This window comes from Phyllobates terribilis, unplaced genomic scaffold (genome assembly GCF_046119375.1).
Source record: "Phyllobates terribilis strain yellow unplaced genomic scaffold, ASM4611937v1 Scaffold_13__5_contigs__length_258822181, whole genome shotgun sequence".
In the NCBI taxonomy this organism is placed as follows: domain Eukaryota; kingdom Metazoa; phylum Chordata; class Amphibia; order Anura; family Dendrobatidae; genus Phyllobates; species Phyllobates terribilis.
The window spans coordinates 160,064,881-160,078,791 of NW_027362773.1; the positions used below are offsets into that span (position 1 = coordinate 160,064,881).

Here is a 13,911-nt window from a genome sequence, read left to right on the forward strand (position 1 = left end):
GCCTGGCAGTGGGGCTTAAATGTCTGTGACAGGATTGTGACTTATGTAGGCAACGCAGCGACATCCCTTACTATAACTTTATCCAATCTGGGGTGCTTTAATTGTGAACAATTGAAGGCATTGTCATCCCCTTTCCATAAAGTGGGAACGTGTAGTATTAACATGGCGGTCAGATGACTGGAAGTTCATGTCATATTAGGGACGGCTCCAAAAGAAGCACATTTCTATTTGAGGGTCCTAAGCAGGGATTTGCCTTTACACGAAATCTAAATGCAAGTGCTACCCAATTAAATGAACTATAAAGCAAAAAGCTGTGATTTGGGTGGAGTTTTGGTATGATGGGGGGTGGGCACTCTTAGGCTCACTCCTAGCAGAGGGATCTGCTATCTAATGTACTACGTGCACTTTAAAAAAAAAAAAATCGAGCTTGTCGCTAATTTTTTATATATTTTTCTCTTTTTTGCACACATTAACGTGCAATTTTTTTTTTTTTTTGCAGCTCTTTTGCTCATACAATTTGTTCCATGGAGATTACCTGGGCCGTCATAAAAACGTCTAAAATCCGACTCCCACTCACCTGCCACTCCGCTACCTGTCAATCAATATTAGTTCATCACTCGCTGCTTATTTTAATATTGCATTGAATCACTGACAGCAAATCCTTCTATAGATGCAAATTATGCAGAAACCAAACTTACCTGTTAAAAAAAAAAAATAGAAATAAAAACCTAAAAATTACTGCAAGTCCAGGAGTCTGCTCCTGAAAAATCCCGGTGGACAGAGGAATCTTCATCTAGAGTACAAAACCAACATAGGGCGTTTAGGCTGTGTTCACACAGTTTTTTTTTTTTTAGCTGGTTCCCGTTTATATATGACCGGCTCACTGTGAATGCAGATAAAAGTAGAACACATCACACAAAAAAAAAAAAAGTTCTCATGTGATAAGGACGACGTGTACGTGCCGAGAGTTTATCAGAGTCTGCAAAAATTCTGCCGGTGAGATTTTTTGTTCCGCACCGCACACTTTCTGCTCTATAATCAGATTTGCCGGCCAGCAGTAACTATGAGAATAAGTGGAATGTAAAATTAAAAGGGTTTTCCATTTTTGCATAAATACAATTTTAAAGGGGTTTCCTACTAAAGCAATTTTTTTTGCTGAGGGTTTGACCACTGAGACCCCCACTGAATTCTAGAACAGGGGTCCTCGGATAGGACGGAGCAGCTTGGGGAGTGAGATGGTATCTGGGTGGACATGAGAGTTTGGAGCGCTCAGGAGATGTATGAAGGCTAGAGAAAAGTCTGAAGAGTATAAAAGGGCCTGGATGATAAAGAGGGGTCTGTGTGGGACAAGGGGGTCTGGAGAGGACAGGGGGGACCTGCAAGAGGACAGTGGTGTCCAAAGAGGGAGTCTAGAGAAAAAAAAAAAAAAAGGGGGCAGCAGAGTCTATGTTTCTCATGTCGTTGTATCGTCACTGTGGCCAATGATTGGCTGCAGTGGTTAGGTGTTGACCAGGTTGGACGAGATCGGCCAGGAATCTTGCCAGTAGGATGGAGGAGTGTCGGGGAATCTATGGGCAAGTAAAAATACAAAATAAAACTGGATTTAGGTGCACAAACCAACCAGTGTGATGTCCAGGAACTGGGCGGAGTCTCCCGCTCTGCCACTTGTCACCCACTTGCTGTAATCCATCGTGGCGTCTCTGCTGCTAGAGATGGATTATTCCTCACAACAGGCAGTGAGCAGCAGGTTAGATAGAAGGGAGACCGCCAATGGCTGGCATTTGAGGGATTTTTCAGAGGTAAGACAACACAATTCATCAAGCGAATTTGGAGATTGAGATCAAGTGGTCTAAAAGTACAAGGACCCCGTTTAATGCTCCTTAGCCGCTAAAAGCGAAGTTCCCCTTTAAGTTCTGTAAAGTTATGCAATCTCTTAAACAGATATTTGTAGACGATGCATGTTGGATGGTGGTCGTATTTAGGCGTAATGTTCCTTTAAGAAGAAGATGCAGAACAATGTGATGCTAATCAGCACTCGCTCCAATAGATTCAATTTGTTTCTGTGGTTAGTTTGTATCTCCAGTGTTGACATAATGTATAAAATGAGGACGTCCTGATAACTAATCATTATGTGTAATTATATTCTATACTACATGAACCGTAGCTCCCAAAATTACCCACGTTCACAAGCGCGCATCATTCATGGGCCAATTTACCAGTTATTTTCTCGTTGCAGTAATCTGGGATTAATTCAGCCATTCATGTTGAACGGCATGACGCTGGTCGGTCTTAAAGGGGACCCGCCTGAAAAATTGCCAATATTCTGGCTGGGGAATCTTTTTTTCTCTTTAAAGTGTGATTCCTTCTGTCTGGTTGTTGTTGCCGCCATTTTCCTGGTGATGAATTGAAAGTGCATGAAGTTGTCATCAGGCAAGACCTTAATGTTACCCACAATGCTTTTGAGTATCGGTCTGGTCATTTAATTAAAGAAAACTGACGGCCAAAAGTTTTGCATCTACTATTTATTGATCACAACATAGAGAGTAATTCATTGCTTACAATGCCAGAACTTAGCATTTTGTAGCAGAACCTCTTGCTGTAATTATTGCACCGCACCGACAAGGCATCGAAGCCACAGGGGATTCAAAACATCTTGAAGGATCTTGCTCCTTTCCATTTGCAAATCTGCAAACAATTCATCTGTATTGCTATGGGTACAGGCCCCAACTCATCGCCCTAACTCATCCCAAAGGTGCTCTATAGGGTGTAAATCAGGTGATTGCCTCGGCCATTGCAACAGGTGAACATTTTTCTTTGCTAACCAATTTTTTACTAAATTGGATGTGTGCTTAGGATCATTGTCTTGCTAGAATTTCCATCTCCTGCCTACTTTGGTTGAACCATGTGACAGCATTACATTCTCTAGTATATCCTTGTACATGGTAGCATTCATATTTCCATCAATTCTATGCACAGGGCCAATGGCAGATGCAGAAAAGCATCCCCAAACCATGACATTGCCTCCACCATGTTTCACTGTAGGTGTTTGGTACCTTACATCATTACGTTTTCACATCGGGCGGTTTATATAATGCCGCCATCACTGCCAAACAGATTGGTCTAAGGTGTTGTGGTCAGATGAATCCAATCTGTCTTTTTTCATTGTTCTTCGGCAAAATCAAGTCAGACCTTCCGGTTCTTGCAGAGATGAAAGGCTTCTTGACTGGACCTCATGCATTCACCCTACTGCTCTTAGCTGTTGCACCATTTTGTGTGAAATCTGTCCAGCACTTTTATGGACTTCAGATACTGACTTTTTCTTAATAATGTGATCAGCTCTGGAAGAAGTTTTCCGCGGTCGTCCACTTCTAGGTTTGTCAGCTGTTCCAGGACTTTCTTTCTTTCTACTTGACTCTAAGAACAGGTGAATTCCAGAGCCGCCTCTTTATGGCTTTTGCCTGACTTCTCTCTCAGAATAATAAGCTTCCTGACATCTGGGGATAAATTGGTCTTTGTCTCTGCCATGTTTTATCCTAAAAACACACACAAATAAAAATTTTAGGCAAAATTCGACTACCCATGACAAAATATGCAAAACATTTGGCCCAGCAAATGCTGAAAACTAAGACGTAAAAGGATAAAACAATGTCACACACAATTTTTTTTCCTTATAGCTGACAACCATTTGCTTCCGGTTTACTAAAATCACCAGGAAAATGGCATCACAACCACAAGACAGAAGGATTAACACTTTAAAAGTTAATGCAAAACTTTTGGTCGCCAGTGTATGTAATGGTCATCTCTCAATGCACTTTCCCTCCTGCGCAGTTAGCTGGAACCCGTTGTTCTCTGCACTTTACCGCAACCCCCAGCATGGGACATTTGCAGGTTAACTGTGGGGGATATAGTTATGGGCAACTTGTACTAGTTACAACTTATTGTGGATCAGATTCCCCTATGGGTGCTGCATGCTTCACTTGTTAGTGACTGTGCCCATTGTGTAAACCAAGTTATGTTCATCGCTTTGACAAAGGCACGAGGAGCCTGTTGGATATTCTGCCGACTACTTACCGTAATCTGGGAGTAGATGAAATCTTCATACTGATAAGTGGCACTTTATTAATAAGCCCTCTGTGTATTATATATTTGCCCCTTGTTCCTATTAGCTTTTTCCATCCAAAACATTTTGCATGCACCCTCCCTTACGGACCACATAGTAATGTAATCCATCTTCACTTGCAGATTGCCACAAATAATGCAATTGTCATGCACGCTGCTCCGTCAGGAGACATATAATGCGATTCCCCTGCACTTCATGTAAGGTCTGTCCACACGTAATGCAATTATTCTGTACTCTCAGTCAGCCCACATATAATGCAATTCTCTTGCACCGTCTCAGATGTGTTCACATATAATGCAATTCCATAACTAGTTTCCATATGTTAACGCATTCTGCTACACTGTAATAGACCGGCAAATATACGTCTCAGACCATAAATACCGCAAGCATCTTACATGGTCTCATGTTTTCTGCCATGTTACAATTACACTTTATATGACTTCTGATCACATTTATTGACGTCATGTCACACTAAATTACCAGGCTGGGCCATACCCAGACGGCCCTCCCGCACCATCCTCCCCGGGAGGGCCCCCAGGCGGCCCTCCCGCCACCATCCTCCCCGAGAGGGCGCCCAGGCGGCCCTCCCGCCACCATCCTCCCCGAGAGGGCCCCCAGGCGGCCCTCCCGCCACCATCCTCCCCGAGAGGGCCCCCAGGCGGCCCTCCCGCCACCATCCTCCCCGAGAGGGCCCCCAGGCGGCCCTCCCGCCACCATCCTCCCCGAGAGGGCCCCCAGGCGGCCCTCCCTCCACCATCCTCCCCGAGAGGGCCCCCAGGCGGCCCTCCCTCCACCATCCTCCCCGAGAGGGCCCCCAGGCGGCCCTCCCTCCACCATCCTCCCCGAGAGGGCCCCCTGGCGGCCCTCCCTCCACCATCCTCCCCGAGAGGGCCCCCAGGCGGCCCTCCCGCACCATCCTCCCCGAGAGGGCTTCCAGGCGGCCCTCCCGCACCATCCTCCCCGAGAGGGCCTCCAGGCGGCCCTCCCGCACCATCCTCCCCGAGAGGGCCTCCAGGCGGCCCTCCCGCACCATCCTCCCCGAGAGGGCCTCCAGGCGGCCCTCCCGCACCATCCTCCCCGAGAGGGCCTCCAGGCGGCCCTCCCGCACCATCCTCCCCGAGAGGGCCTCCAGGCGGCCCTCCCGCACCATCCTTCCCCCCTAATCCTTCCCGGGAGGGCTCCCAGGCAGCTCTCCCGCCCCATCCTTCCCAGGAGGGTCCATAGACAGCTCTCAGGCATTGTGGTGAGCGCCACACTCTTTACAGGACCCAGGTATGATTATATCAACTTCCTAGACCATGCTACAATTATACACCAATGTTGGTGATGGTTTGTGCAATAAACAATGTACTGACTTTCAGGACCTACTATAGGCGTAGAACCCATGCAACCATTTTCTAGCATACTATAGTGCTATACATCGCTGGCCAAGTATATTTCAACTATTGTTCTTGCATGTTTCTTATGGTCATAACACTGTCTTTATATTTATCTGAGGCATTATTTGCATCATACTTGCCTAAGGCAGTCTTGCACTTTAGAGGAACCCATGTAACTGCTACTATCTTTCAGCATACTATAGTCCTATGCATTGCTGGCTCTCTCAACTCTATGTCTTACATACTCCGTATGGTCATAACGTAGGCACCTTCTGCTCTTTTTATCTTATCCATCTTATACATATATTGATTTACAGTTATACTGGTGCTTCATTTATTATATTTATTTAAGGCACTCCCTGCACTTTATATTCCATCTATCAAACATACAAATCTAACCATGTTCTAGGTTCACCTCGTTCTGGTGTCTGTCCTGCAATTTATTTTTTTGGGGGGTACCAAGTTATTTAATTTTTAACTTTGCCTCCACGTACCCACTTGTAACCATAATAAAAAGGCATTTTATTTCCCCATCTATGTTCAGACCACTTATTCAGGCTCTATATATTGGTTTCTCTCTCAGGCACAGTCTCACTCCGCTCCATAATAAGCTCTACGACATATGTATAATTTGATTTATTGCTCAACACATTCATAGGTCCTACAATATATCATACTAAAATACAGTTGTGCTCAAAAGTTTACATACCCCGGCAGAATTTTTGCTTTCTTGGCCTTGTTTCAGAGAATATGAATGATAACAAAAAACCCTTTTTCTCCACTCATGGTTATTGGTTGGGTGAAACCATTTATTGTCAAACTACTGTGTTTTCTCTTTTTAAATCTTAATGACAACCAAAAACATCCAAATGACCCTGATCAAAAGTTCACATACCCTGGTGATTTTGGCCTGATAACATGCACAGAATTTGACACAAATGGGTTTCAATAGCTACTAAAGGTCACATCCTGTTTGCTTGTAATCACTGTGTGTGCATAAAAGCTGAGTGAGTTTCTGGGATCCAGACAGATTCTTGCATCTTTCATCCAGCCACTGACGTTTCTGGATTGTGAGTCATGGGGAAAGCAAAAGAATTGTCAACAGATCTACGAACTGTATAACACAGGAAAGGGGTACAAAAAAATATCCAAGGAATTGATAATGCCAGTCAGCAGCGTTCAAACTGATTAACAAATGGAAAAATCAGCGGCTCCGTAAAAACAAAACCACGGTCAGGTAGACCAACAAAAATTTCGGCCACAACTGCAAGAAAAATTGTTCGGGATGCAAAGAAAAACCCACAAATAACATCAGCTGAAATTCAGGACTCTCTGAAAACTAGCGGTGTGGCTGTTTCAAGATGCTCAATAAATGGGTATACAGTATGTTCACCAGGTGATTGGCAATGAGGGGCTTAAATCCTTTGATTATCTGCAAAAAGAGTTCCATCAACCTGATAGCTGCTTCTACCAATACTGTCAACTCAAACACACCTATAGAGCCCAATGTAAAGTGAAAGATGTTAAAACTCAGAGAGATGTGATATTGGACATTATTTGCTCAGATGGAGCCACGAAGGGGGTAATATCCAGTGTCTACAATGACCTTCTCTTTGTCTTCCTTAAGAGCTTCCCTCTGTTGGTTAAACGGAAATGGGAGCCGGATATTGGTGTCATCACAGATGATGAGGGGGCTTCGGTGCTGGAATACAAACCCAATCTTTCGCCTAGTGAGCCCAAACGACTCTCACAGCTCTATGTCATTCACAGAGTGTACAGATCACCTAAAATGTTTAAAATAGGTCTTAGAACTGATTCTGGACGCCCGAGGTGCGCCCAACAGGTAGCAGGGATATTGCACATGTTCTGGTCATGCCCACATTTACACACATATTGGGGAGCAGTTTTGGGCTATATAGAGTCAGCGTATGGGTGCGTGGTGACTAGTAACCCTCTGACCTGCATACTGGGATATGTAGACGAGCTGAGCACTGGCGAGACTGGGAAACTTGCCATAGCGTGATTATTATACATGGCTAGAAAACTGATTGCTAAAAATCTGGATTTCTGCAGCTCCCCCGACAGGCAGAGAGTTTATTAAACAAGTGGAGTCCCTTTTATCATTGGAAAAAGGGGTATAAATCAAAAGGGATAGAAGTAAATATTTTGATAAACTATGGGGTCCCTGGCTTGGAGACAACCAGTTATCAGCCTCGATAGGGTCTTGTTAGATGTATACCAGTGGTTACAGAATCACAACACATTGTGTTAACAAATGCCAAACAGTTCTGTGCCTTTTGACTTGGCTGGCCTGATTTATTCTGTTTTGTGTGGACATATACAGTACCTACGATATGGTATTCTGAATAACATATGTTGGGGGAGGGGGGGTTCAGAGTATGGGGGAGGGGGTTAAACACATTGGTTGAGAATGTTATTTGTATATGTGCAACTGTTATAAAATGAATAAAAATTTACTTGGATTAAAAAGATGCACAATAAGGAGTCACTTGAAGAAAAATGGGCTGCATGGTTGAGTCACCAGAAGAAAGCAATTACTGTGCAAATGCCACAAAGTATCTCACCTACAATATGCCAAACAGCACAGAGACAAGCCTCAAAACCTCTGGAACAAGGTAATTAGGAGTGATGAGACCAAAATTTTACTTTTTGGCCACAACCCTAAACGTTACATTTGGAGAGAGGTCAACAAGGCCTATGATGAAAGGAACACCATTCCTACAGTAAAGCATGGAGGTGGATCACTGATGTTTTGGGGATGTGTAAGCTACAAAAGGCACAGGAAACTTGGTAAAAGTTGAAGGAAAGATGAATGCAGAATGTTATCAGCAAATACTGGAGGCAAATTTGCACTCATCAACCCAGAAACTGCACATGGGACGTACTTGGACGTTCCAACATGACAACGATCCAAAACACAAGGCCAAGTCGACCTGTCATTGGCTACAGCAGAACAAAGTGAAGGTTCTGGAGTGGCCATCTCAGTCTCATGACCTCAATATCATTGAGCCACTCTGGGGAGATCTCAAGTGCACAGTTCATGCTAGACAGCCCAGGAATTTACAGGAACTGGAAGCTTTTTGCCAAGAAAAATGGGCAGCTTTACCATCTGAGAAAATAAAGAACCTCATCCACAACTACCACAAAAGACTTCAAGCTGTCATTGATGTTAGAGGGGGCAATACACGGTATTAAGAACTGGGGTATGTGAACTTTTGATCAGGGTCATTTGGATGTTTTTGGTTGTCATTAAGATTTAAAAAGAGAAAACACAGTAGTTTGACAATAAATGGCTTCACCCAACCAATAACCATGAGTGGAGAAAAAGGATTTTTTGTTATCATTCATATTCTCTGAAACAAGGCCAAGAAAGAAAAAATTCTGCTGGGGTATGTAAAGTTTTGAGCACAACTGTATCTTCTCAGACCAAACTATTTTGTATAACAATTCACGGATACATTTTCAGACCAAATAAATATATAATTCTGACATATCTTCTCGGACACCAGCCCTGTTTTTTTGAGGGTTTGCATCAGTTCATGTAAAGAACATGCCGACAACTGTGAACATTTCGTTTTCTTATTGTCAAGCAAACAAAATAACTGAAAACTTCACTGTGAATAACTATTCACCCCCCTAAAGTCAGTACTTTATGGCGCCTCCTTTTGGAGCAATTACAGCTGTAAGTTGCTTTGGATGAGCCGATGAGCTTTCCACTGGGATTTTTGCCCATTCCTCAAGACAAAGCTGCTCCAACTCCTTCAATTTAGATGGTTTCCACTGGTGAACAGCATTCTTCAAGTCTGACCATAGATTCTCCATTGGATTAAGGTCTGGGCTGTGACTCGGCCACTCCAGAACATTTACACGTTCCCATTAAACCACTCAAGTGTTGCTTTAGCAGTATACTTTGAGTTATTGGGATGGAGGTTCACCTTCCAACAAGACAGTCTTAAATCACTGACAGACTGAAACAGGTTTTGCTCAAAAATATCCCAGTATTTCGCACCATCCATCTTCCCCTCGACTCTGACCATTTTCCCTGTCCCTGCTGGCGAAAACATCCCCACAGCATGACACTGCCACCACCATGTTTCACTGTGAAGATGGTGTTCTTGGGGTGATGAGCTGTGTTAGTTTGTCACTAGACATAGTGTTTAACTTGATAGCCAAAAAGTTCAATTTTGGTCTGATCTGACCACAGCACCTTCCTCCATCCATTTCGGGAGTCTCCCACATGTCTTTTGGAAAACTCAAAAACGAGGCTTACAATTTATGTGCGCAAGTAAAGGCTTTTTTTCTGCCCACTCTTCCATAAAGGCTACCTCAATGGAGTGTACAGTTTATTGTGGTCATATGGACAAATACTCCAGTTTCTGCTTGAGAACTCTGCACCTCCTTCAGGGTTACCTTTGGTCTTTGTGCTGCCTCTTTGATTAATGCCCTCCTTGCCCGGACTGAGAGTTTGGGCGGGCATCCCCCTCTTAGCAGGTTTATTGCAGTACCCCGTTCTCTCCATTTGATGGAGCTCCGGGGGAACATTAGAGATTGGGAGATTTTTTTATAACCCAACCCTGACTTGTTCTTCTCAACAACTTTGTCTCTGACTTGTTTGGAGATCTCCTCGGTCTTCATGGCGTCGCTTGGAGATCTCCTCGGTCTTCATGGCGTCGCTTGGAGAGCTCCTCGGTCTTCATGGCGTCGCTTGGAGAGCTCCTCGGTCTTCATGGCGTCGCTTGGAGAGCTCCTCGGTCTTCATGGCGTCGCTTGGAGAGCTCCTCGGTCTTCATGGCGTCGCTTGGAGATCTCCTCGGTCTTCATGGCGTCGCTTGGAGATCTCATCGGTCTTCATGGCGTCGCTTGGAGATCTCATCGGTCTTCATGGCGTCGCTTGGAGATCTCATCGGTCTTCATGGCGTCGCTTGGAGATCTCATCGGTCTTCATGGCGTCGCGTGGAGATCTCATCGGTCTTCATGGCGTCGCGTGGAGATCTCATCGGTCTTCATGGCGTCGCGTGGAGATCTCATCGGTCTTCATGGCGTCGCGTGGAGATCTCATCGGTCTTCATGGCGTTGCTTGGTTTGTGGTGCAGCCTCTGTGGCCTTTCAGAAAACGTAAAGTGTATATACTGACAGACACGTGACACTTAGATTGCACACGGGTGGACGTCCTGTCACTAAGCATGGGGACTTATGAAGGGAATTGCTGGCACCAGAAATTCTTAGGGGCTTAATAGCAAAATGGGTGAATACATATGCACATGCCAATGTTTAGTTATTCGATCCCATACATTTTATTTATACATATATTTTTCTCACTTCACCAACTTAGACTATTTAGTGCTGATGCATCACACACAACGGATTATAAAAATATTTACACACAGGTTGTAATGTAACAAAATAGGTAAAAGCCAAAGGGAGGGTGAATACTTTCACAAGCCACTGTATTTGCAATTCTGACTACTACGGTGTACATGACATTCTCTGACCATACCATATATATAATTCTATAATCTCTATTCAGACCTGACTACTATATACACCACGTTCTCCATCACCTTAGACCTCACTATAGACAGTTATGTTTTATCCTTTCAGTCCTGACTTTTGCATATTACACAATTTTCCAGGATATTTTGATACTTCAGAGATGTACAATGTTTCAGATTCTTCTCAGACTATTATATATCAGACTCTTCCAGGCGGCTGATATCATTGCGGATTATTGCACCACACTATGATGGGAGCCTGGCTCTGCTACTGTAAGGTTCATGATTTGCTGATTACTTGCTTACTGACCTCGGTAGACATCACATGTAAGCGCTCACCTTCCTATAATAGCAATATTGGCTACTTGTTGAAGGATATACATGTACCACATCGCGTACTTTCTGAGTTCCTCCGCTGCATCCCTGCAAACCAGAACATGCGATCATGCATCTTTCATCTACGACATCCGACCTGATGTAGCAGAGACGACTCCAATTCTTAACTCTTTGCCAAGTCTTATGCCGAACTGCACATCATTGTAATATCACTTAATAGAGAAACTCAGCTCTGCTGCACCTCTACCTGTGCCATCTCCAAGTCTTTCCCTCACCAGAGGCAATGATTCAGTTTGTTACCTTTGCTCTAAGTCTGCACACCTTGGCATGTCGGCACTTGCTAAATGCACCCCTACTGCTTGCTACAAGAACACAGAAGTCCATTTACTTGTCCCATACACTAGGTACCCCCTTGTAAATGCACCCCCACTTCTTGCTGTAACACCAGACAAGTCATTTTCCTTGCTGTAACAATATGGTAGTCCTTTTACTTTCCCCATATAACAAGCACCAACCCTGGCACATCTCCACTGCTTGCTGTAACAGTATTAAGTCCATTTACTTGCCCCATACACTAGGTAACCACCCTTATAAATGCACCCCCACTGCTTGCTGTAACACAAGAAGTCAAATTACTTGCTCCATATATCAGGCACCCATCCCTGACACCTAGAAAATGCATCCCCACTGCTTGCTGTAACAATACGGTAGTCCAGTTATTTGCCCCATACACCTAGTATCCATCCTGACATCTTGTAAATGCACCCCCACTATTTGTTGTAACAATATGGTAGTCCATTTACTTGCCCCATATACCAGGCTCCAACCCTGGCACATAGAAAAGGTACCCCCACTGCTTGCAGTAATAATGCAGAAGTCCATTTACTTGCCCCATATACCAGGCTCCAACCCTGGCACACCTCCACTGCTTGCTGTGATAGCATTGGGTCCATATACTTGCCCCATACACCAGAATCCCATCACTAGGAGCTCCCTCTGCTAATTCTGTTTGCCCTATGTGCTATATAGGAGACGTTTACCACCGGTGCCAGGCACTGATCCTACACTTATATGCCATATAGACATCGCCTCCAGTCCAGTCCTCGGTGGAATCTCATAATTATCCGCTCCGCTCGGGGGTCCGTCTATATATATAGCAGGCAGCTCCCCGTGCGGAGCTGCAGTCTGCATAGCACCCATGGGGCTCCTCCGCCAGTCTCAGGTTGGCAGGGGCTTACAATTGGCAAACCTATTAACCATTAAATGCCTGACACCTTGCAAAATAACCCCAAATCCCCTCCACCCCCGCCCAAGCAATGGCTGCCAGCTGATACATTATTACAGCTGTGTGTGTGTGGCTTGTGCCATTGACTTTGGCGCTAGTCTCAGGCTGGCAGGGGCTGCAACTTTGAAATATGCCCCCCCCCCCCCCCCCAATAGGGGTACTATTAACCACTTAATGCCCAGCATCTTGCAAAATAACCTCATATTCCCCCTCCATACAAGGAGCTGATAAATTCGGGATTCTCCCTCCCCATCAGCCCTCGATCACCTGGTAAAAAAAAAACGGATTTATGGGGGTTTTTTGTTTGTTTTCTTTAACACCAGTCTGAAACGATCGTCTGGAGACAATTTTCCCCCATAAGAAAAAAAGCCGAATAGAAAGTGTTAACCCCGTTATGCCGGCTGACAGATTATTGCTACGTATTGATGCTGTCAATCAGCGCGTCACCCTACGATCGGTCACTTACCAAAATCTACAATATGCAGAAACTTTTTGAAGTTTTTTTTTTTGTTGTTAAATCGCGATTGGTCGAAAACTTCTTATTGGGGTCCTGGAAATTTGCAAATATTACATGGGACTGACTTTTTTTTTTTTTTTTTTTTTAATTATGGTAAAGATTTAAAATAGAAAATAAAACAAAGTCTAGATTTAATGGGGCCCCCAGCAGATACAGGGGCCCCTACACCTGTACTTAATGCCCCACTTACCGGAGTCCTCCCAGGTGACGGCCCCTCCTATCTCGGAGCTCATGGCGCCTCTGTCAGCTCAGGAGGACCGTGGTGTCGCCCCCTCCTCACACTTCCTCGCTCCGGACATCCCACGTTATGTTCGGAGAACTCCCGCTTCCCGCCCGCTCCCCCCGAGCTCCGCGCACCGACTGCTTCCAGCCAGCGGCCGGCCGGGACTAAACAGCCGTGACGTCACCGCCAGCCCGCCAATCACAGCGCGGTCCCCGGCTCAGCATCCACCTGTGTGACACCCCTTCAGTGCCGGCCTGTGTTGGAATGCGCGCAGCTCCGGAGGCTGCTGACTGCGGAAACTTCTGCTACACAGGTTATGTGCAATGTGCATGAATCCTGTAAAACTTCTTTTTCATTGTTGGCCACAGCTTAATTTTTTTTTTATTAATCTCTTTTTATTCCACTATTTTTGGGAGGTGAATCAGCGATTCTGCCATTATTTTTTCATTGTATTAGATAAATATGATATTTTATTTATTTTTACATTTTATTTAGCCTAGGAAAAAAAGGAGGATGGAAATTTTTATTTATTTTTCTA

The 13,911-nt window shown here is 44.6% G+C and overlaps 1 protein-coding gene across 2 annotated transcripts in view; it reads right to left on the reverse strand.

Moving 5' to 3' along the window:
• Positions 1–13,537, reverse strand: part of CHRM4 (cholinergic receptor muscarinic 4) — a 55,642-nt gene extending 42,105 nt beyond the window's left edge. Inside the window, exon 1 of one of the 2 annotated variants that reach the window (XM_073658864.1) lies at positions 13,341–13,537. In XM_073658864.1, the coding sequence (XP_073514965.1) occupies positions 13,341–13,383 (43 nt within the window). In that variant the 5' untranslated portion in view covers positions 13,384–13,537. The remainder of the gene's footprint in view (positions 1–13,340) is intronic. The other variant, XM_073658865.1, reaches the window with a different exon arrangement.
• Positions 13,538–13,911: the final 374 nt, after the last annotated feature.